Raw genomic sequence first — 21387 nt, 5'->3', positions numbered from 1 at the left:
GTGCTCCTGGGAAATGCAGTCCCAAGGAGCTCACGCACTCGCTCGCAGCCCCGTGCAAGTACTTCCCTCGGTGTCCCCTTCAAGGCGCTGCGGTCAACACTCCTCACGCAGCGGGACCGCGGAGCGGGTTCCGCAAGAAGTAGGCTGGCAACAGGCGATTCCAAACTGGCAGAAACAAAAGCAGCAAGGCGTCCCCTTGTATGTGTAAAGTGTCGGGTAATTTTAAGGCATAATTTGAATGTAGAAGAAAGTTTAGTAAATGGAGCAATGGGAAAAGTTGTTGATTTTGTAAATTTTCAGAACAGAGATGGAATTTAATTTTTGAAGATTAAATTTGATCAGATTGAAGAGATAAAACAGATTGGACATTGTGCTGTTCGTTGTTTGCTTGTAAAAGACTTAATGTTTGTAGAAAACAGTTTCCACTTTCTTTGGCATATGCAGTAACCATTCATAAATCTCAAGGTTTAAGGGTAGACAGCGCTTTGGTTAAGAAGTACAGTGTTTTGAGACGGCATGGCATATGTTGCATTTTCTCGAGTAAGAACATTTTCTGGTTTTTATTTGATTGATTTTGATGACTAAAATATTAGTGCTGATGTAAATTGTGTAAGAGTACAATCAGTTAAGAAGTCTTTATGCTCCTAACTTAGGCGAATAACCCGTATATGAGAAACGTGTAGTGTGTCCAAAATGGAAATCTGACAAATATTCCATTGAGATTCAAAAAAAGAAAACAATTCAAGAGAATGATGAAACTGCAAAGAAAATGAAAATGGACACTGTTGATGATATTGTAGGATACTAGTTCGAAAATAGTTCAGGTATCAACTGCTATGCTAATGTAATTGTGAATGTTGTGTTTTATCTAGAGGATCTTCATCATGAAATTATGGAAAATCGAGAAAAAAGATTCTGCTCTTTACTACATTATATTTTTCAAAAGTTGGTAACTGATAGCACTAAAATCCATGCTGTTTCTGGCATTTGCATCTTTTGGATATATGTACTGGATCATTGAAATTTACATTGAATTATATAACAAGAAGATGCACAAGAATTTCTTATGTTTATGCTTGCAGTATTGGAAGATGAAGGAATAGAAATTGAAATTTTCTTTGGACTAAGTTACAGATGGGATCATAAATGTGAAGAGTGTTCATTTTCTGCTTCCTCTGAAATAGATACTGAACGATTCATTTGGTGATGATACCAGATTGCAAATCAGTGTCTTTTAACAAATTAGTAAAAACAGCTAATCAAGATATAAAATGTTCTCATTGTAAATCAGAAATATTTGGATAATATGTCATTTTAATGCTACAACATTGGAGAGCAAATGGAATAAAATTGGAAGCCAATTTAAGATTTTATGGCAAGTCAAGTATCAATTTCAGGAAGAACTTTTAAAGCAGTGGCTATTATTTTACATGATGTACCTACTACAACATCTGGACACTATACTGTGCTTTTAAAGTGCAATAAAGGATGGACACTTTGCAATGAAGCCTATTTGGAATTTAAATGTAGGTTGCCTTACGAATTACCAAATTCATATCTGATATTTTTGATGGCAAAGTTTTGAAAACATCATTTGGCCTATTGGGAAGATCTGTACACGAATTAACAAGTTTATTGTGGATATTTTCAATGCAAATGGATTTGGAAACATTAGTCAGCCTATTGGGAAGATGTGAACAATTACTGTTTGGATTATTGTTTGCACTAATTCATATTGCATTTGGAAAATTGTGTTTAAAAGAAGTAGTTTATATGTTTGATCTTTATATTATACACGATGTAAATGAGAGTGCATATTTTACAAAATGTACTTGAGAGAAATAAAAGAGTTAATCTAGTTGAAGAATGTAATTTAGAAACTCTAGATAGGTAAACAGATAGTTACACTTGTTGTAAATATTTTATTATTATTATTATTTAAAGATTTGTAGAGCGCCTGGTGACCCGGAGGCATCCCCGCGCTGTAAACCTGTAAGGTTGGCTAAGAGGGGAGAGGGGGAAGAAAACCTTTTTATTTGGGGAAAAGCAGAGTTTTGAGCTGCTTGCGAAAGCGCAGGTAGCAGGGTTCCAAACGCAAACTACGGGGGAGCAAGTTCCAGCGTGTGGCTGCCTTTACTGAGAAGCGACGACCTCCGGTACGTGCCCTCCTAAACTTGGGGATATTCGCCAGTCGCTCATTGTCCGAGCGCAGAGATCTCTAGGCTTTTTACGGGGTAACCATGTCCCCCAGGATCGAGGGGCCTTGTCCATTGAGGAGCTTGTGCGCGATGCACATAGCCTTGAACTCGATCCTCTCTCGCACTGGCAGCCAGTGGAGTGCCTTAAGTGTCGGCCTGGCGGAGGATCTGGAGGGAAGGCCCATCAGCATCCGAGCAGCTGCATTTTGGGTTCGTTGCAGCTTGTCCAGAGTAGCTTCAGGGGCTCCTAAATAGACAGCATTGCTGTAATCCAGTCGTGCAAGAACCAGTCCTTGAACCAGGAGTTTCCTGGAAAGAGGGGGGAGCAGAGGAAGGATCTTGCGGACTGACCTCATAAGTCCGAAACAGGTTCCGGCTGTTTTGGTAGCCTGGGTTTTCATGGATAGGTCTGGTTCAAGCCAGACCCCCAGACTCTTAATTTCTTTTCTGGGGGCGGGCACCTCACCCATGGTGTCGGGCCAAACGGATGGTGGAATTGTTGACCATTTCTTGCCCATCAGCATAACTTTTGTTTTGGACAAGTTGAGTTTGAGTGAGGAATCGCACATCCAGAGGTGGATTTTCTGGAGGCAGTGCAGAAGATTATCTAGGCATTGGTCTAGATGTGAGAGCGAGACGACCAATTGCGTGTCGTCCGCGTAGCTCACAATCTTAATGCCGAAGGGGGCAACTATATCCTCCAAAGGGGCCATGTAGGCATTAAAAAGGGTTGGACTCAGTGAGGAACCCTGGGGAACCCCACTTGTCAGAGAAAGGGAGTCAGAACGGGAGCTGCCATCCCAGACCTGAAACGAGCGGCCGACAGGAATGGCTCTAACCAGGCCAGCGCTGTGCCCCCGAGTCCTGCCCTGGTCAGCCGATGGAGCAGGACACGGTGGTTCACCGTGTCAAAGGCTGCACTAAGGTCCAGGAGGATCACTGCCACTGATCCCCCTGCATCCAAAATGCACCTTGCCTCCTCGATGACAGCGAGGAGGGCAGTGTCCTTGCCTTGGCCAGGGCGAAACCCCGTTTGGGACCGTCGCAGCAGATTATTCGATTCCAGGAACTGGGACAACTGAGCGTTGACCAGTTTTTCGGCAATTTTGCTGATGCCCGGAAGGAGCGAGATCGGTCTATAATTGGCCAGGTCGGCGGGGTCCAGTTGGGGTTTTTTAAGAAGGGCTTTGACTACCGCTCCCTTCCAGCTAGGAGGAACGGTGCCTTGGGATAGAGAAGCATTGATCAACTCCATAACTGAAGGAACAATCGCAGGAGCGACTGTTTTAAGAAACCTCATGGGGGCAGGGTCAAGGGGGGAGCCACTTTTCATTTTGGCCAGAGTCTTTTCAACTTCGTCCGATGTAACCGCCCTAAAGGCATTAAGCAGCGGGCGAGGGGCGTCTACTGGACAGGTGTCGGGCGTCACATTGTCCCAGCAAGGTAGCTGACTAGGCTGCGGGAGTGAATCTAGGATGTGGGAGATTTTGGAGTCGAAGAATTTTGCTAATTCTTTGCTCCTGTCTGGAAGGGCCACGGTCAGTGGTGGGGGTTCAGGAACCTTTAGGAGTTCTTTGACGATGAGATAGGATTCTCTTGCGGAGTTAGTGGCATTTTTTATCCTATCGTCATAGTAAGAGGCTTTAGAAATTTTCAGGGCAGATTTGTATGCTCTCACAGTCCTCCGCTATGCATCTTTATTGGAGTGAAGCCAATCCTTCCTCCACAGTCGCTCAGCTTTTTTACATTCCTTGCGGAGGGCTCTGAGTTCTGAGTTGAACCAGGGGGCTGAGCCTGTCTTTCCGCTCTTGTCTTCGCGGGTTTTTGTAGGTATGATGGAGTCAAGTGAGTCGGAAATCCACTTCCTGAAGTTACTATCAGCTGTAAAAGGGTCCCGGAGGGGGCGGGGGTCGTTGATTCTAGAGCATTGGCCCAGTCCTTGATAGAGAGTCTGGACCATGCCCTGTCCCGAGTGTATGTGGTGGGCTTGGGGGGCTTCCTAAATTCTCCAGGCCAAAAAAGGGGGACCAGAAAATGGTCTGTCCAGGGGAGGGGGCAAGACGGTCTAGCCTGGAGGGTACGGACATTTGTAAAGACTGAGTCTAACAAGTGGCCCTTGATATGGGTGGCTCCAGTATTGGCCAGTTGGAGACCATAGGCAGCTAAGTCCGATATCAGATCAGCAGCCCCTGTGTCTAGGGGATCATCAAAGTGGATATTGAGGTCCCCTAGCACAGTGAAGTTGAGTGTAGAGTGGGCAAGAGCTGATATGGAATCTAGTAGGGCGCTGGCAAAGGGGCCAAAATGGCCGGGAGGGCGGTACACCAGAAGACCTGTCAGCGAGGTTGTCGGTGCTAGATGGATGGTGAAATGGCAGCTCTCTGAGTCCTTGATGTGAGCGTCACTAATTCTGCATGAGAAGTGGTCTCTGTGCAAAATGGCCAGTCCGCCTCCTCTACCACAAGGGCGTGCTTGGGACTGGATAAGGAAGCCCGGGGCCAGAGCCAAGGCCACATCCGACCGGAACATGCACATAATTTATGCTACTTCCGGTGCGGGGCGAGGGGGCGTGGCCTCGGAAGGGAGCGTGGCCTCCGGTTTCAGCGCGCTGGCGCCAAACAATGATCTGGGGCGGTCTAGCTGCAGCAATAGATTGGCTGCTTTGGACCACAGTGATTCCAGAAAGCGTGAGTGAGGTTTAAAATTTACACGAAGTTTAAAGTCACACAAAGTGATTAAAAAACTAGCACACAGCCTCGCTCCCGGCTTCCGCCTCAGGAGCACAACAAACAAACAGTTACCTGGCGCCTTAACTCGGCGTCTTAAGTACGGATTGTGGGAGGGGGCGTGGCCTCGGAAGGGGGTGTGGCCTCCGGTTTCAGCGCGCTGGCGCCAAACAATGTTCTGGGGCGGTCTAGCTGCAGCAATAGATCGGCTGCTTTGGACCACAGTGATTCCAGAAAGCGTGAGTGAGGTTTAAAATTTACACGAAGTTTAAAGTGACACAAAGTGATTAAAAAACTAGCACACAGCCTCGCTCCCGGCTTCCACCTCAGGAGCACAACAAACAAACAGTTACCTGGCGCCTTAACTCGGCGTCTTAAGTATGGTTTGTGGGAGGGGGCGTGGCCTCGGAAGGGGGTGTGGCCTCCGGTTTCAGCGCGCTGGCGCCAAACAATGTTCTGGGGCGGTCTAGCTGCAGCAATAGATCGGCTGCTTTGGACCACAGTGATTCCAGAAAGCGTGAGTGAGGTTTAAAATTTACACGAAGTTTAAAGTGACACAAAGTGATTAAAAAACTAGCACACAGCCTCGCTCCCGGCTTCCGCCTCAGGAGCACAACAAACAAACAGTTACCTGGCGCCTTAACTCGGCGTCTTAAGTACGGATTTTGGGAGGGGGCGTGGCCTCGGAAGGGGGTGTGGCCTCCGGTTTCAGCGCGCTGGCGCCAAACAATGTTCTGGGGCGGTCTAGCTGCAGCAATAGATCGGCTGCTTTGGACCACAGTGATTCCAGAAAGCGTGAGTGAGGTTTAAAATTTACACGAAGTTTAAAGTGACACAAAGTGATTAAAAAACTAGCACACAGCCTCGCTCCCGGCTTCCACCTCAGGAGCACAACAAACAAACAGTTACCTGGCGCCTTAACTCGGCGTCTTAAGTATGGTTTGTGGGAGGGGGCGTGGCCTCGGAAGGGGGTGTGGCCTCCGGTTTCAGCGCGCTGGCGCCAAACAATGTTCTGGGGCGGTCTAGCTGCAGCAATAGATCGGCTGCTTTGGACCACAGTGATTCCAGAAAGCGTGAGTGAGGTTTAAAATTTACACGAAGTTTAAAGTGACACAAAGTGATTAAAAAACTAGCACACAGCCTCGCTCCCGGCTTCCGCCTCAGGAGCATGACAAACAAACAGATTTGTTTTTATTTTTACAATCTCATTGATTGTTTTTTTCCCCACTGTTGTATGATGATCTACATTGAAATCACTGTGCATGGTGAAATTCAGTAAAATCTGAAAACAGTAAAAAAGGTAAACTGAAAATGTTATGTAATTCTTAAATTATGTTGTGTTCTTAAAACTATAATATTATTTTCAATACCAGTTTTTTTCTTCTTTTTTACAGAAGGTTATGGTAAAGTTTGAAAAAAAATTACATTCAGTTTACAACAAAACTACTGTAAAATAGTTCCACTGAGTTTGTATCTTCATTAGTAAAAAAGGTAGGATTAAATAATGTAATAAGCATGATAATGTGAACTAATGTTTACAACCGCTTTTACTGCACTCATCCATTTTTTCAAACACTACCCATGCACTCATCTATAAAGTTAGGCACAGTTCCCATACTCCTCCAATCACCCAGGCACTATCCATGCACTTCTCTAATCACCTAGCCAGTACCCATACACTTATGAAATCACCCAGACACTACCTATGTAGTCCCTCAATCACCCAGGCACTACCCGTACACTCATACAATCGGCTAGACATTACCCGTACACTCTTGCAATCACCCAGGAATTACCTATACACTTCTCCAATCTCCCAAATATTACCCCTGCACTCATGCAATCACCCAGGCACTACCCTTGTACTCCTTTAATCGCCCAGGCAGTATCTATGCACTCCTCTAATCACTTAGCCAGTACCATGCACTTATAAAATCACCCAGACACTACCTATGCACTACTCCAACCATCCAGTCACTACCACTACACTATGGCAACCAACTAGACATTACCCCTGCACTCATGCAATCACCCAAACATTACTCATGCACTCCTCCAATTACCCATACATTACCCCTGCACTCATGCAATCACCTAGTCATTACACATGCACTCCTTCAGTCACTCAGGCAGTACATATGCACTTGTAAAATCACCCAGGCACTACCTATGCACTTCTTTGATAACCCAGGCACTACCCCTGTACTGCTCCAGTTACCCATCCAAACCCCTTGCACTTATAAAATCGCCCAGGCACTACCTACACACTTCTCCATTCACCCAGACACTACCCCTACACTCATGCAATCAACAAGACATTACCCTACACTCATGCAATTACCCAGGCATTACCTATGAATTCCTCTTATACCCCAGATATTACCCTTGCACTCATGAAATCACTCAGACATTACCCCTGCACTCATTTAATCACCCAAACATTCACACATTATCGCTGCACTCATTAATCAAACAGGCATTACCCAAGTACTCCTTCAATCAACCAGGCACTACCCCTGCACTCATGCAATTACCCAGCCAGTACCCATACACTTAGAAAATCAGCCAGACACAACCCCTAAACTCATGCAATGAGCTAGACATTACCCCTACACTCATGCAATTACCCAGGCAATACCTAAGCACTCCTCTAATCCCCCAGACATTATCCCTGCACTCATGCAACCAGCAATGCATTAGCTATGCACTGCTCCAATCACCCAGGCACTAGCAATGCCTTCCTACAATCACTCAGCCAGTATACATGCAATCATGCAATAACCAAGGCACTACTCATACCCTCCTCCAATCAATCATTCACTACCCATGCACCCTTGCAAACACCCAGGCATTACCCATGCACTCCTCCAATCACTTAGGCACTATCTATGCACTCCTCCAACCACTCAGGCACTACCCCTGTTCTCTTTCAATCACCCAGCCAGAACCCTTGCACTATAAAATCACCCAGGTGATACCTACACACTCCTCCAATCACTCAGGCACTACCCCTACACTCATGCAATCAACAAGACATTACCACTACACTCATGCATTACCCAGGCATTACCTATGCATTTCTTCAATCCCCTGGAGATTAGCCTTGTACTCCTGCAATCACTCAGATATTACCCCTGCACTCATGCAATCACCCAGACATTACTCACGCACTTTTCGAAATACTCACACATTATTCCTGCACTCATGCAATCACCCAGGCATTACCCAAGCACCCCATCAATCAACCAGCCACTACCTATACACTTATATAATCACACAGGCACTACCCGTGCACTTCACCAATAACCCAGGCACTACCCCTGTACTCATACAATTACCCAGGCAATACCCATGCACTTATAAAATCCCCCAGTCACTATCTCTACACTCATGCAATCAGCTAGACATTACCCCTAGACTCATGCAATTAGCCAGGCATTACCTATGAACTGCTCTAATCCCCAAAACATTACCCATGCACTCATGGAATCACCAATGCATTAGCTATGCACTGCTCCAATTACCCAGGCACTACCCTTGCACTCCTCCAATCACCCATGCACAACTTATGCACTCCTTAAATCTTCCAGGGACTACAACTACACTCATGCAACCACCCAGACATTACTCTTGCACTCATGCCCTCACCCATACATTACTCATGTACTTCTTCAATTACCCAGACATTACCAATGCACTCATGCAATCACTCAGTCATTACACATGCACTCCTTCAATCACTTAGGCAGTACACATGCACTTATAAAATCACTCAGGCACTACTTATGCACTCCTCCAATCACATAGGCACTAATACTACACTCATGCAACTACCCAGACATTATCCATGTACTCATGCAATCATACAAACATTACTCTTGCACTCATGCAATCACCTAGACATTACCCATGCACACCTTCAATCACTCAGGCACTTGCCATACACTTATTAAATCATCAAGGCACTACCTATGCACTCCTCTAATCACCCAGGCTCTACTTCTGCGCTCATGCAATCACCTAGGTATTACCTATGGATTCCTCCAATCACCCAGGCACGACCCCTAATCAGCTAAACATGTCCCCTACACTCATGCAATCACCAAAGCATTATCTATGCACTGCTACAATCACCCATGCACTACCCTTGCATTCTTTCAATCACCCAGGCAGTACCTCTGTACTCCTTCAATCACTCAGTCAGCACCCATGCACTTATAAAATCACCCATGCACTACATATGCACTTATGCAATCACCCAGGCACTACCACTGCATTCATGCAATCACCCCGGCTCTACCTGTGTACTCGTACAATACCCCAAGCACTAACCTTACATTCATGCAATCACCCAGGCACTAGCTATGCAGTCATAGAACAACCCAGGCACTACTCTTGCACTCCTGCATTCACCCAGGCACTATCCATGCACTCCTCCAATCATCCAGCCAGTACCCATGCACTTATAAAATCACCCAGGCACTACTTATTCACTCTTCCAATCACCCAGGCACTACCACTACAGTCATTACGTGAAACCGCTGGCTGATGTCGTCAAGCAGTGGGGCATGAATATGGTCTCATATGCGGACGACACTCAGTTGGCGGTGACCATCAGCGGGGATGCTGATGTGGATGCCCCTAGTTTCCAGAATGGACTGAGGGCAGTGGCGAGCTGGATGAGTGCCAACTGTCTCCAGCTCAACGCTAAGAAGACCGAGGTCATGGTTGTCGGGAAGGGTAAGGAACTTTGGGGGGACAGATGGTGGCCTTCAGAACTAGGGCCATCTCCAACTCCGGTTTCGGTATTGAGAAACCTAGGAGTATGGTTGGACTCTACTTTGAGTTTTATTGGGCACACCAAGAAAACCGCAGCTTGCTGCTTTGGGGTCCTTCGGGGCTTAAGATCTGTCCTGAAGTTTTTTGACCCTCCCACCAGGCAGCTGGTGGTTCAGGCAACTGTAATATCCCGTCTGGACTATGCCAGCTCGCTCCTGATAGGGGCAAATCCGGCAGATATCATCCGCCTTCAACGCGTCCAAAATGCCGCAGCCAGAGCCATAGTTGGCTTGCCTAGGTCCTGCTCGGTCTCAAGTACTTTACGATCCTTACACTGGTTACCGATCAAGTCGAGAATTCATTTCAAAGTACTATGCTTGGCTTTTAAGATCATGAAAGGAGTAGCTCCTCAGATCCTCTCGAATCTCTTATCTAGCTATGTTCCGACTCGCCCTTTAAGATCACTGGGCCAGGCACTCGCTGTGGTGCCGAGGTTTAAGCTCAGCCGAATAGGTGGTCGGTCTTTTCGGGTAAAAGCAGCAGTACTTTGGAACTCGCTTCCGTTTGAGATTCGTGTGATGGACGATCTCTTTCTTTTTCGTAAAGCCTTAAAAACCTTTTTGTTTTAATTGTCCCTATCTAGTTGCTCCCTCTCTTGGAATTTCATTTCAGTGTTTGTTGTGTTTTTACTGGTCATGCGCCAGGACGCCCCTTAGCTGGGGCAGCTGTGCGCAATATAAATATTCATAACATAACATAACATAACATGCAACCACCCAGACATTACTCCTGCACTCATTCAATCAGCCAGACATTACTCATGCACTCCTCCAATTAACCATACATTACCCCTGCACTCATGCAATCACTTAGGCATTACCCATGCACTCCTCCGATGACCCAGGCATTACCACTGCACTCATGCAACCACCTAGGTATTACCCATGCAGTCCTTCAATCACTCAGGCAGTATCCAAGCACTTATAACATCACCCAGGCACTACCTATGCACTCCTCTAATCACCCAGGCACTACCCCATCACTTATATAATCAGCCAGGCATTAACCCTTCGCTTATATAATCAAGCAGAAACTACTCTTGCACTGCTCCAATCACACAGGCTTGATCCTTGTACTCATGGAATCACTCAGGCACTACCTAAGCAGTTATGCAATAACCCAGGCAGTACCCTTGCACTCCTCCAATCACCCAAGCACTATCCCTGCCGTCCTCCAATCACCCAGGCAGTACATATGCACTTATTAAATCACACAGGAACTACCTATGCACTCATGCAATCACCATGACACTACTGATGCACTCCTCCATGCACCTAGGCATTACCCATACACTCCTTCAATCACTCAGGCAGTACCCATGCACTTATAAAATCACCCAGGCAGTATGTATGCACTCCTCTAATCACCCAGGCACTACCCATGCACTCATCCAATCACCCAGGCATTGCCTATGCAATCTCCTAATCACCCAGTCAGTACACATACACTTAGAAAATCATCCAGGCACTAAGTATGTACTCATGCAATAACCCAAGCACTACTCCTCCAATCACCTAGACTTTACCCTTGCACTCATTCTATCACCCATGCATTAACTATGCACTCCTCAAATCAGCCAGACACTATCCTTGCACTTGTGCAATCACCCAGGTAGCATCCATGCAGTCTTCCAATCTTTCAGGCAGTACCCATGCACTTATACAATGATCCAGGCACTACCTATGCACTCATGCAATCACACAGGCACTACTGATGCACTCCTTGATGCACCTAAGCATTACCCATGCACTCCTTCAATCACCTAAGCACTATCCATGCACTCCTTCAATCACCCAGGCACTACCCTTGCACTCATCCAATCACCCAGGCACAATACAAGTCCTTCAATCACCCAGGCACTACTCTTGCACTCCTCCAATCACCCAAGCACTATCCATGCACTCTCAAATCACCCAGGCACTACCCTTGCACCCCTCCAATGACACAGGCCCTTCCCATGCAGTCTTTCAATCACTGAAACATTACCCATGCACTCCTTTAATCACTCAGGCACTATCTATGCACTCCTCGAATCATGCGGGCACTACCCCTGCACTTATGCAATCATCCAGCTAGTACCCATGCACTCTTATAATCACCCAGGCATTATCCATGTACTCATGCAATCACTCAGGTAGTACACATGCAGTTATCCAATCACCCAGGCACTACACATACACTCCTGCAATCACAAATGTACTACCCATACACTTCACCATATATTACACTTGCCCTGATTCATACAACACTTACAAATTTGTCTACTTTTAAACCTAATAGGCGGTTCTAAAAATAACCATGTTTTTCTTCTTTTTTCATTTTTTGTATTTTTCAACTAGTTTTTGTATTTTTTTCTTAAAAATGAAAAAATTAACAGCATCACAAATTACAACACTCATGACATGGCAAAGATTTCAACAGGGACAGAAGGAACAGGGATGCCAGCACTGAAAGGTGCAGAGACAGGTGGAGTCAACGCTGCTATACGGTTACCAGAAGCCATTACAGTACGCGTCATCATTGGACCTGTGGTCTTGGTGTACAACCCGAGTTTAGGGGAAAGCTGTAGTCAGCCACAGACAAGACTAGGAGAGAGGGTCATCTCAGGGGGAAATGTAATGATGGATTAAAATGGTCCATTTTTGGTGCCTGTGTAAACTAGCACTCCATTGCCAGCAACCGCGGGCCCTTCGAGTGTGCGTGCTGGGTCTAGTACAATATGAATATCACTGGCAATGTCCAAATCAGATTTGAGGATGCGGGAAGCTCCAGTTAGAGGGCCCATGTGGAGGATATCAGAGGTAGGTGTGAGTCAGAGAGTTTCGTAGATCAGCATGTCTTGCAGAGAACAATACCAGAGAATCAACAGAGGAATCAGAGTGGTGAAAGGGAAGGACAGATTAGTGTGTTCAGTCAGGGAATGATGAAGGCTGCAATAAAGGCAAAACTGTTAGACGTAGTGTGGCTGAAAGCCAAAGCAGATGAGATAATTAGTGGGAGCTTGCCTTTAGAGAGGATAGAACTCTATGAGCAAGATGAGTTGCTATTTATGGTGAAGGATGTTACTCATAAGGTAAGGCGAGCACACAAGAAACTGACAGCATTGGCCCAGAAGTATGATGTGGATCTTTTCCAAAAGAAAATGTTGCAGGGAACTCACAGGTTAAACTACAGTGATGAGGAATTGGAGGAAAAAAGGGTCACAGGGTTGAAAAAACACATTCAAGAATTGGAGCATGCTTGACAAGTGGGAAAGATGGTCAAAGAAAATAAGCGTCGAGAAAGGGATTGGAGATATGCCGCCTCCCGGAGGGGGAGAGCAGGAATAGAGGTTTACCCGTTGTGAGAGGTACCCAGAATGGGATATGTACATGTACCTTGGAGCTGGGGTGATTTGGCAGCGTTTATGAATGACTTTCCTCTGCTGAGGGAGAAACCTGGTAAATGGTACAAACAGGTTGATCGCTTTGTAAAAATTTCAAAAGTGTTATGGATTGATTTGAATACACTGTTTGATATTGTGATACCTAGGGATTTGTGGTCCACTTGTAAATTTGCAATTGATTGGCCGTCTGCTGAACCAGATAGGGATCCCATAATGCAAGGCCCTTCACCTTTGGTTCATGAAAATATTTGAGCAGGTAATCACATGGTTACAGTCTAAGATTGCCTCACAAGACATCGATTGAGTCAAGATAGATCGAATTACCCAAGCGCCTAAATAATCAGTACACGCCTATAATGAAAGGATTTTGCAAGCCTTCAAGCAGTACAGTGGGTTGGATACTCTGGACCCTATGGATATGGGGCAGTTTGTTTCCAAATTTGTGCTAGGATTGAGATGAGACATTAGCTTTAAGATTCAACACCATTTGATCTGCTGGCAAAACAAGTCCATGGATAAAATCCTACGCTATGCCAGATACTGTATGTGATGAAGTGGATTCTAAGCACAGGAAAATGAAGGGCAAGCTAATGTTGGTTCAGATGAGAAATGCAGATAGGATCGAGCAAACACAGATGAACGGTGGAACTTTGGGATGAAAGCAGGGAAATAGTCACGGAGGGACCCAGAATTTGTCAACCCACAGCGGGCAGGGAATAGATCGCAAGTTGGTACCCTAAAGAGGACCACTGCCTGTTATTATCGGGCATTGGAAGCGCGAATGTCGAGCAAATACAGCAAATCAGTTCCAGGATAAAGAGATTTTGAAAGTGCCTGATGTTATAATTACTGTGACAAGACCTAGATCTGTCAATGGTTGGGGTCCGAGTCAGCAAGTGCAGGTACCCCAACCTCAGAGAATTCCACAGGGTAGCCTAGTATACCATCAAATGCCCTTCAATGAGAATGAGAATTCCACAAGGTAGCCTAGTAAACCATCAAATGCCCTTCAATGAGACTCTAGATGAGTTCGATCCAGACCCGCTACAATGATGGAGCCTGGGGGTGAGGAAGACTGTACCCTTGCAGCAGTCTTAGAGGTAGACCAGAGTGGACTGTATGTGGAGGCAGATGTTGACAGTCATCCCATTACATTCTTCATTGATACCTGTGATACCCATTCTACTGTGAGATCGGTTGTAGTCCCAAACCTACCCCTCTCGGAACAACCAATCGAAGTTGTAAGTGTTGCCAATAGGAGAATGATAAATCCATTGACAGATGAGACACTTGTGAGAAAAGGAACAGTATAGGATTGACACCAGTTTCTGGTGTGTGGTTCGAGTCCAGTCTGTTTGTTGGGAAGTGTATTTTTGTGTAAATTGAACTGTACCATCTATTGCATGACCAAGGGAGTAGAATTTCAGGCTAATGATGATGTCATTGCATTCAAATTGGCAAACCAAAATCTCTGCGTAGAGATGTTCCCCATACTGACGGTGGATAACATGCTATGTAACCTGAGAGACACCATCTCTCCAGTGGTATGGGACTTTACAGGAGAAGATATAGGACTGATTCGATTGGTTGAGCCAGTTAAGATACAAATTAAGCCAAATGCAGAATTCCAGAGAATGCCTCAATACAACCTGACCACGGAAACTGTGGCAGGAATTTTACCTGTGATTGAGTCCATGATCATGCAAGGCATTTTAAAGGAGATCATAGGAAGACCGTGCAATTCACCTATAATGGGTTTGCAGAAGTCGACAAGTATTGCATTGTTCAGGACCTGAGGAAGGTCAATGCAATTGTGATTCTATGTTTTTCTGTGGTATCGAATCCATCTGTGATCCTATTTCAAATCCCTTGCGAAGTAGAGCAGTTTACTGTGATTGACTTGTGTCAAGCATTCTTTTTGATACCCTTGCACGAGGAAAGCCAATTTTTGTTCTCTTTCAGAGAGAGAATCATGTGTTAACATGGTGTTGTATCACATAAGGTTATACTGAGAGTCCATCTATCTTGAATCAGATCTTGAGAAAGAATCTTGAGAGCTTTGTACTGCTACAGAACTCAGTACTAGTGCAGTACATTGATAACCTCCTGATTGCTTCAGAAACTGAAGAGGCTTGTAGGGTTGATACTACTGCTCTCTTAAATCACTTGGCAGAAAACAGGCATAAGGTGTCCCAGAGCAAACTTTTAGTACTATTTGCCTGAGGTCCAGTATTTGGGTCATCGTAATGAGAAAGGCAAGAGAAAGGTGTCACCAGCCCTCATTGAGGCGATCATGCAAATGAATCCACCTACCACTCAAAGGGAAGTCCGAATGTTCCTGGGAATGATTGGCTAGTGTCGACAGTGGATTACCAATTTCTCATTGAGGGCGAAGCCCTTACAGAGATTGACACACATTGATCTGAGCAAGCCAGTAGCATGAGATAATGACTGCTTTGTCGCTTCCTTGGAGCTAAGAGAGAGCCTGTGTCATGCTCCGGCTCTGGTAATGCCTGATTACAACAAAGCATTCTCCTTGTTCTGTTGGGAGGGTTGTACACTATCCGTACTCACCCAGGTACATGGGGGTATCCATACACCAGTAGCCTACATCTCAGCTACACTAGATCCTATAGCTTCATCATTGCCCAGTTATCTCAGATCCGTTGCTGCAACAGGTATCAGCATTGAAAGATGTGAAAGTAGTGTGATGGGTCGTCCTATTACTTTTTATGTTTCACATTCAGTTGAGCTCCTGATGACAAGAACCATAACACAAAACATAACCAAAAATATGCTCAAGTGTTATGAGCAAATTTGACAGGCCTCAGAAAATGTTACACTGAAAATATGTTCTGTGTTAAATCCCGCTACTTTGATGCCAATTCCAAAAGTTGAAGGGGAAGGTTGTGAGTCCCATGTCTGTATGTGACTGAACTTAGTACCAGACCGTGACCCGTCATTGCTGATGAACCTCTGTCTGAATCAGACCAAGTCCTTTTTGTCAATGGTTCATGTTTATGAGACAATGAGGGTCATTTGAGAGCAGCGTTTGCTGTCTGTATCATTTCTAGAGTCGGGGAAGCTGCTTGTGTATGCGGAGTACACTCCTCACAAGTAGCTGAAATCATTGCTTTGACACGTGCATGCCTTGTTTCTGATCAAATCCGAGTCACCATCTATACCGATATCCAGTACAGATTTGGTTTAGTTCAGACTTCGGACAGCTATGGTCACAGAGGAGGTTCTTAACGACATTAGGATCTCCTATCAGAAATGGGGAAAATATGAGACAACTCTTGGAAGCTTTACAGCGGCTGAAGGAAGTGGCTGTGGTGAAATGTGCTGCACATGGGAAGGGGGAGGATTATGTTACAATGAGTAACAGGTATGCAGACGAAGTTGCACGATTTTGTGCTGTTCATGCTTGCATTTTAAATGGAGATTATTCAGGAGAGAGCACAGAAAGAACTGAGCTCAGCATGATGTTGGCCATGGCGGGCTGTTGGGATGAGGTCAAGCGTCTGCAGGGACAAGTGACGGACCAAAAAGAAGCTGGTTGAATCAAAGCAGGTTGTGAGAAATAGATAATGGCATTTGGGTTTCAACAAATGGCAGAGCAGATGAGGTGCCATGGTGCGGTTAGTCTGGCAAATGTGGTTTAACCCAATGTTTAGTGTGTTTGCTGATCAGTGTGCCACAGGTGTGTTATATGTCACAAATGAATGCTGGAAAGAGAACTGTGGTTGCCTTGAGTCACATTCAGAAGTCGGGGGTCCTTTCAACAAAATTCAGCTTGATTATAGTGCGTCTTTTCATGATGGGTTGAGGCATATCCAACTAGTAGGTGTGATAGTCTCACAGTAGCGAAGTTACTACTCAGAGAGCTGATACAGCATTTCAGATTTCCAACTTCATTGGAGTTGGATAGAGGAATGCATTTCCACAGTGAGAGCATGAAGCTTTTGTGTACTGCCTTACAAGTTGATCAGAAATTGCACTGTAGCTACAGTCCAGAGGTGTCTGGATTGGTGGAGCAGATCAATGGGACTCTCAAGATGAGAAAGGCGAAAGTTTGCTCTTCGACATCATTGAATTGGCCTGATGCACTGCCCTTATTGCTGATGAATTTGTGTAGCATTCCAGAAAGGAGAACAGGACTATCGCCACATGAAATATTGACGGGTAGAGCAATGTGCTTCCCTGCGGTGCCATCCACAACGTTGATAAATATCACCGATGATTTGATCCTTGATTACTGCAAAGGATTGGCTGATGTGGTCCATTCTGTGTCTCACCAGGTTGAAGCTACAACCGCACCGACCTCAAGGACCTCTGTCATGACCTATGTCCAGGGGACTAGGTCTTAGTCTGGAAGCATGTGATGAAGGGCTCCCTCAATGTGTGTTGGCGAGGTACATACCAGGTGATTTTGGTGAAGAACACTGCTGTGCTATCTTAACAAACATAAATAGTTAAAGTGCATTTCTGGTAAAACTTTTTTTTCAATGTATTTTTTAAATGTATTTAAAGCAAAGATTTCCCTGAATTTGCTGTTTATCCCAATTCTAAATCAAGGAAGACTCAACAGCATGTTTTGTCCTCAGATGAAGAAGAATATCTTCACTTCAGAAACTGCTCATGGTTTTGCCTAAAGTTTATTATTTTTCGAATATTCTCCCTTTTATTTTTTCTGACAGTTCACTTTCATACCTGCCCAGTGGATTTTTGAAACGCGAGGGCCAAAAGAACAGTCGCCAGTGCCAGTACGCCCATTCCTGGAAAGGAAATGTACAACTTTAGTGTTTTGCATTTAATTCAAATCAAAATCCATCCATGCAATATTTTTTTACATTGTTATTCTCAATTCATTTTGATGGAGGCCCATTTAAAAATATTAGATTAAATATGGAGATACAAAAATAAATGTACTGTATTTGAAAATAGAAGTTAGAAGAATGAATGTCCTTAATCAAATGATAACAATAATAGTAACTTTATTGACAAAACCGCCGGGATATCAGTTGAGGTACATACATTGCTCCACCAATTATGAATAGGGCCAGCCAGTAAACTGTGAAGTTACTCACTTTTAATAAAATGAATGCTGAATGGCCCTTGACTGAGTTAGGAAATTGGTTAAAGTGGCACGTATTTGTAACACCCACATTTCACATTTGAAAGTAGGTATTTATGAAGAAACTGGTGGGAACAAGGGTTACGTTTCAGTGTATCAATCAGTAGTTGTGAAAAACTGGCAGTATTATTTGAAGGGGGTGAGTGTCCTCCTCAAATAAAAACAACAGTCTTTACCAGGGTTAACCTTCAAAGTCACTAAACTAAACTGGCTCAACCCCCTGCTAGCTATGGCACAGATCAAGCAGGCTGAACTTAGAGGCAATGAGTAAGAAGCTCCACTCAAGCAACAACCACAATCCTTGTCAGGCTGAACCACAAAGAGCAACTAAATTAACTGTTGCCTAACCATCCGGTAATTTGGCACAAAAGAAGTCAGGCCTAACTTAAAGGCAATTTGTAAAGTATTTTAGCAACGCACAATCAGTAATAAAGTAAGAACTCAACACAAAAAAAATCCCAGGACAATTTAATAAAATAGAGTGCATTTTAATAAAAAAATACCAGAATGACAAAAATCCAGTCATTAGAATAGGTGATAATAATGTTGAAAAATGTAGGTAAAAATATTGCCAAGAAGCAAAAAGCCCCACTCACAGGTATCTGGACACGCTCGACCGGGGAGAAAGTCACAAGTTCAGGCCATCCATGATGGAGTGCAGGTCAAATACAGGTACCAGGTTAGTCCCAATCAAGTTACCTTTTCAAGTCCTGTGTGAAGAGCTCTATTCATGTTGGAGGGGGCCACAAGAAGGAGGTTGTCAGCACGAGGAGCAGGTTGATCATCATGGTTGGTCGTTGCTGTAGTGCAAAGAGTCAGACATAGCTGAAGCTTTGCGTTGGTTGATTGTTGAGGACAGTCACCAATGGTGCAAAGAGTAAGTCTTGCATTGCTAGTCATCACAAACTGTCACTGTCTGCGTGAAGAGCATGCCCCAGTAGAGTTTCACATTGGTGGTCATTGCGGGTAGTCGATTCAAGGCATGAGAAAATCACATTGAGACTGCGAGGAACCCAAACGTCTGTATTTTTACCTTTTTCTTGAGGTGTTCACACTGATGCCAGCCGATGGTCCAGGACCTAGGGGCTCCTCTTGGACATCAGGACTCACTACAGCAGAGATCAGCAGCAGGGTTATGGCAGGTCCAGTTAGTGCTGGTCAGCCAGACAGTTGCAGGGAGGTCTCTGGCAGCTTGTTGTGTACCTGTACCTCACACAGTAGGTCAGCCAACAAACCCTTGGATTCACTCTATGCAGTGTAGGATCAAGGCAGGCAGGTTTAGTCTGCCTTCTTGAGACAGCGAATCAGTCCTTTAAGCAGGAGGGCAGTGAATCTTTGAAATCCTATACAGGTCCAGGAGAGTCCGGATGAGAAGTTCTGAAGGACCTACTTTTATGACTAATGCTAGCCTGTACATTGAAGAATTCCCTGTCACCTAATCGTGGGTCTGGTCAGTTCTTTCTCTGATAGCAAACTGACTAGGGTGATAAAGGCAAAAGCAGTCCTGGGGTCAGGTTCCTTTGTGTGCGCTGCAGGAAAGGGCCTTTGAAGTGTAATCAAGGCAGGGGACATCTCCTCCCCAACCATCCTGCCAGGATAACCCTCTATCCTCGCATCTGGGATTAATTTGTCTCACTATCTAGAAGCAACACACATTCCACAACAGCAGATCTGTAACTCCAGCATCTTGAACACCTCCTTCTTGATACTGACTCTCACTTTGCAAATTTGTTTTTTAACAGGCATGAGGCCCCCAGTGTCAATATCGGTGTGTAAGTAGTGAGCCTGTGATAAGTGAAAAAAGTGTGGCAATCTGCCCACAACAATTAGTGACAGTCCCTCTGTTGTTCTAGAGTCACGGCAGGGGAGAAGACAACTTACTGCACTGACCCATCTTGCTCTTTAGCAGACAGGGGTTCGGGAGAGGCTTGCTTTCCTTCTCCACACCATCACCTGTCACCAGGAGTGTGGTTACTCTAGACGTCTTAAAGCTGGGTTTGGGGGCAATTTACATCCTGGAATTTTTTTTATTCCCTGATGTCTTAAGGGCCACCAATTAGGAGATTTCTACCTTCTGCTCTTTGACCTAATAAATAACTGAGCAACAGCGGCTCTCATAGTTGTTATTTATCAAGATATATATTCAGGAGATAGGATGACCTCAAGCAATCAAGGCTATGATTTGAATACATCTTCAACCATCCAGAATTAGAAACACAACACTCCTCAGTTTTGCATACAAAAGATACGTTATCATATTTTAGTAGACTCAGCAAACTAAACACAATTAAGTAGGAGCATAGATAGTAGGCCTGGGCGGAGTGACCATAAAACTCTGTCACCATACGGTGAGTTCCCCAAGCGGCGGAGTGCGTTAGGTCAAGCCGCTCGTGATGATGTTTAGCAACATAAGTTTGTACAGTGCTGTGAAATCAGCACTAACGACACCATGCACAGGTCAAGAGGGCGCTGCTTCTTTCTCTTTCTAGATGTTCTACTTGAGCGTTAGCTACCTTAACGCGAATGGATGGTTTCGCAGCGTGAGCAGTCGCAACCATCTGTGACCACTTGCGCTGGAAAATGTCGCTGGGAGGTGGACTAGCCTTGCATTTTCCGTCCTTGCCAAGTTAAAATTGGCGAGTGCTAACGAGGAAAAAACTCAGAACAGAACTCCACGTGCTCCCCAGAGAGCAGAGAGTGGAAAACTCCAAAAACCCTGTGAGCAAAGTGGAGTTCACTGCCGAGGCCTAATAGACAGCCAATGAAGAAAATGGGAATCTGTGCAAAGTGTACCCAGAGTGAAGAAAGCACCAACAAACAGAGAACTTTATAATAGATGCCAAATCCAAAAGTGCTTGTGAATTAGGTAACAAACAGCCATCAAGGAGCTTCAACTCATTTTAGATGGTGTGCTTTGGATCATACCTAAGCAGGCAATCCAAAGGCATGGTGGGACTCACAGTTACCCTAAAAGAATATGGGAACCCACCTGCTCCCATTCAAAGAGAACCCAAGCCATGTGGTAGTGACTCTCATGGTTGTCAGTTGTCACAACCTGGTGGAATACATTTGGGATTACCTGCTCTGAGGACACCTGATGGC

General features: G+C 45.0%; 1 protein-coding gene across 1 annotated transcript in view; it reads right to left on the bottom strand.

Annotated features, from left to right (window-relative positions):
- Positions 1–21387, bottom strand: part of LOC146816605 (cysteine-rich venom protein-like) — a 208926-nt gene that overhangs the window by 173155 nt on the left and 14384 nt on the right. The window contains exon 2 of the mRNA XM_085609141.1: positions 17862–17926. Within this exon, the coding sequence (XP_085465267.1) occupies positions 17862–17926 (65 nt within the window). The remainder of the gene's footprint in view (positions 1–17861; positions 17927–21387) is intronic.

Source organism: Triturus cristatus, chromosome 6 (assembly GCF_964204655.1).
Source record: "Triturus cristatus chromosome 6, aTriCri1.1, whole genome shotgun sequence".
In the NCBI taxonomy this organism is placed as follows: Eukaryota; Metazoa; Chordata; class Amphibia; order Caudata; family Salamandridae; genus Triturus; species Triturus cristatus.
This window is presented reverse-complemented; position numbering and strand designations above follow the sequence as displayed.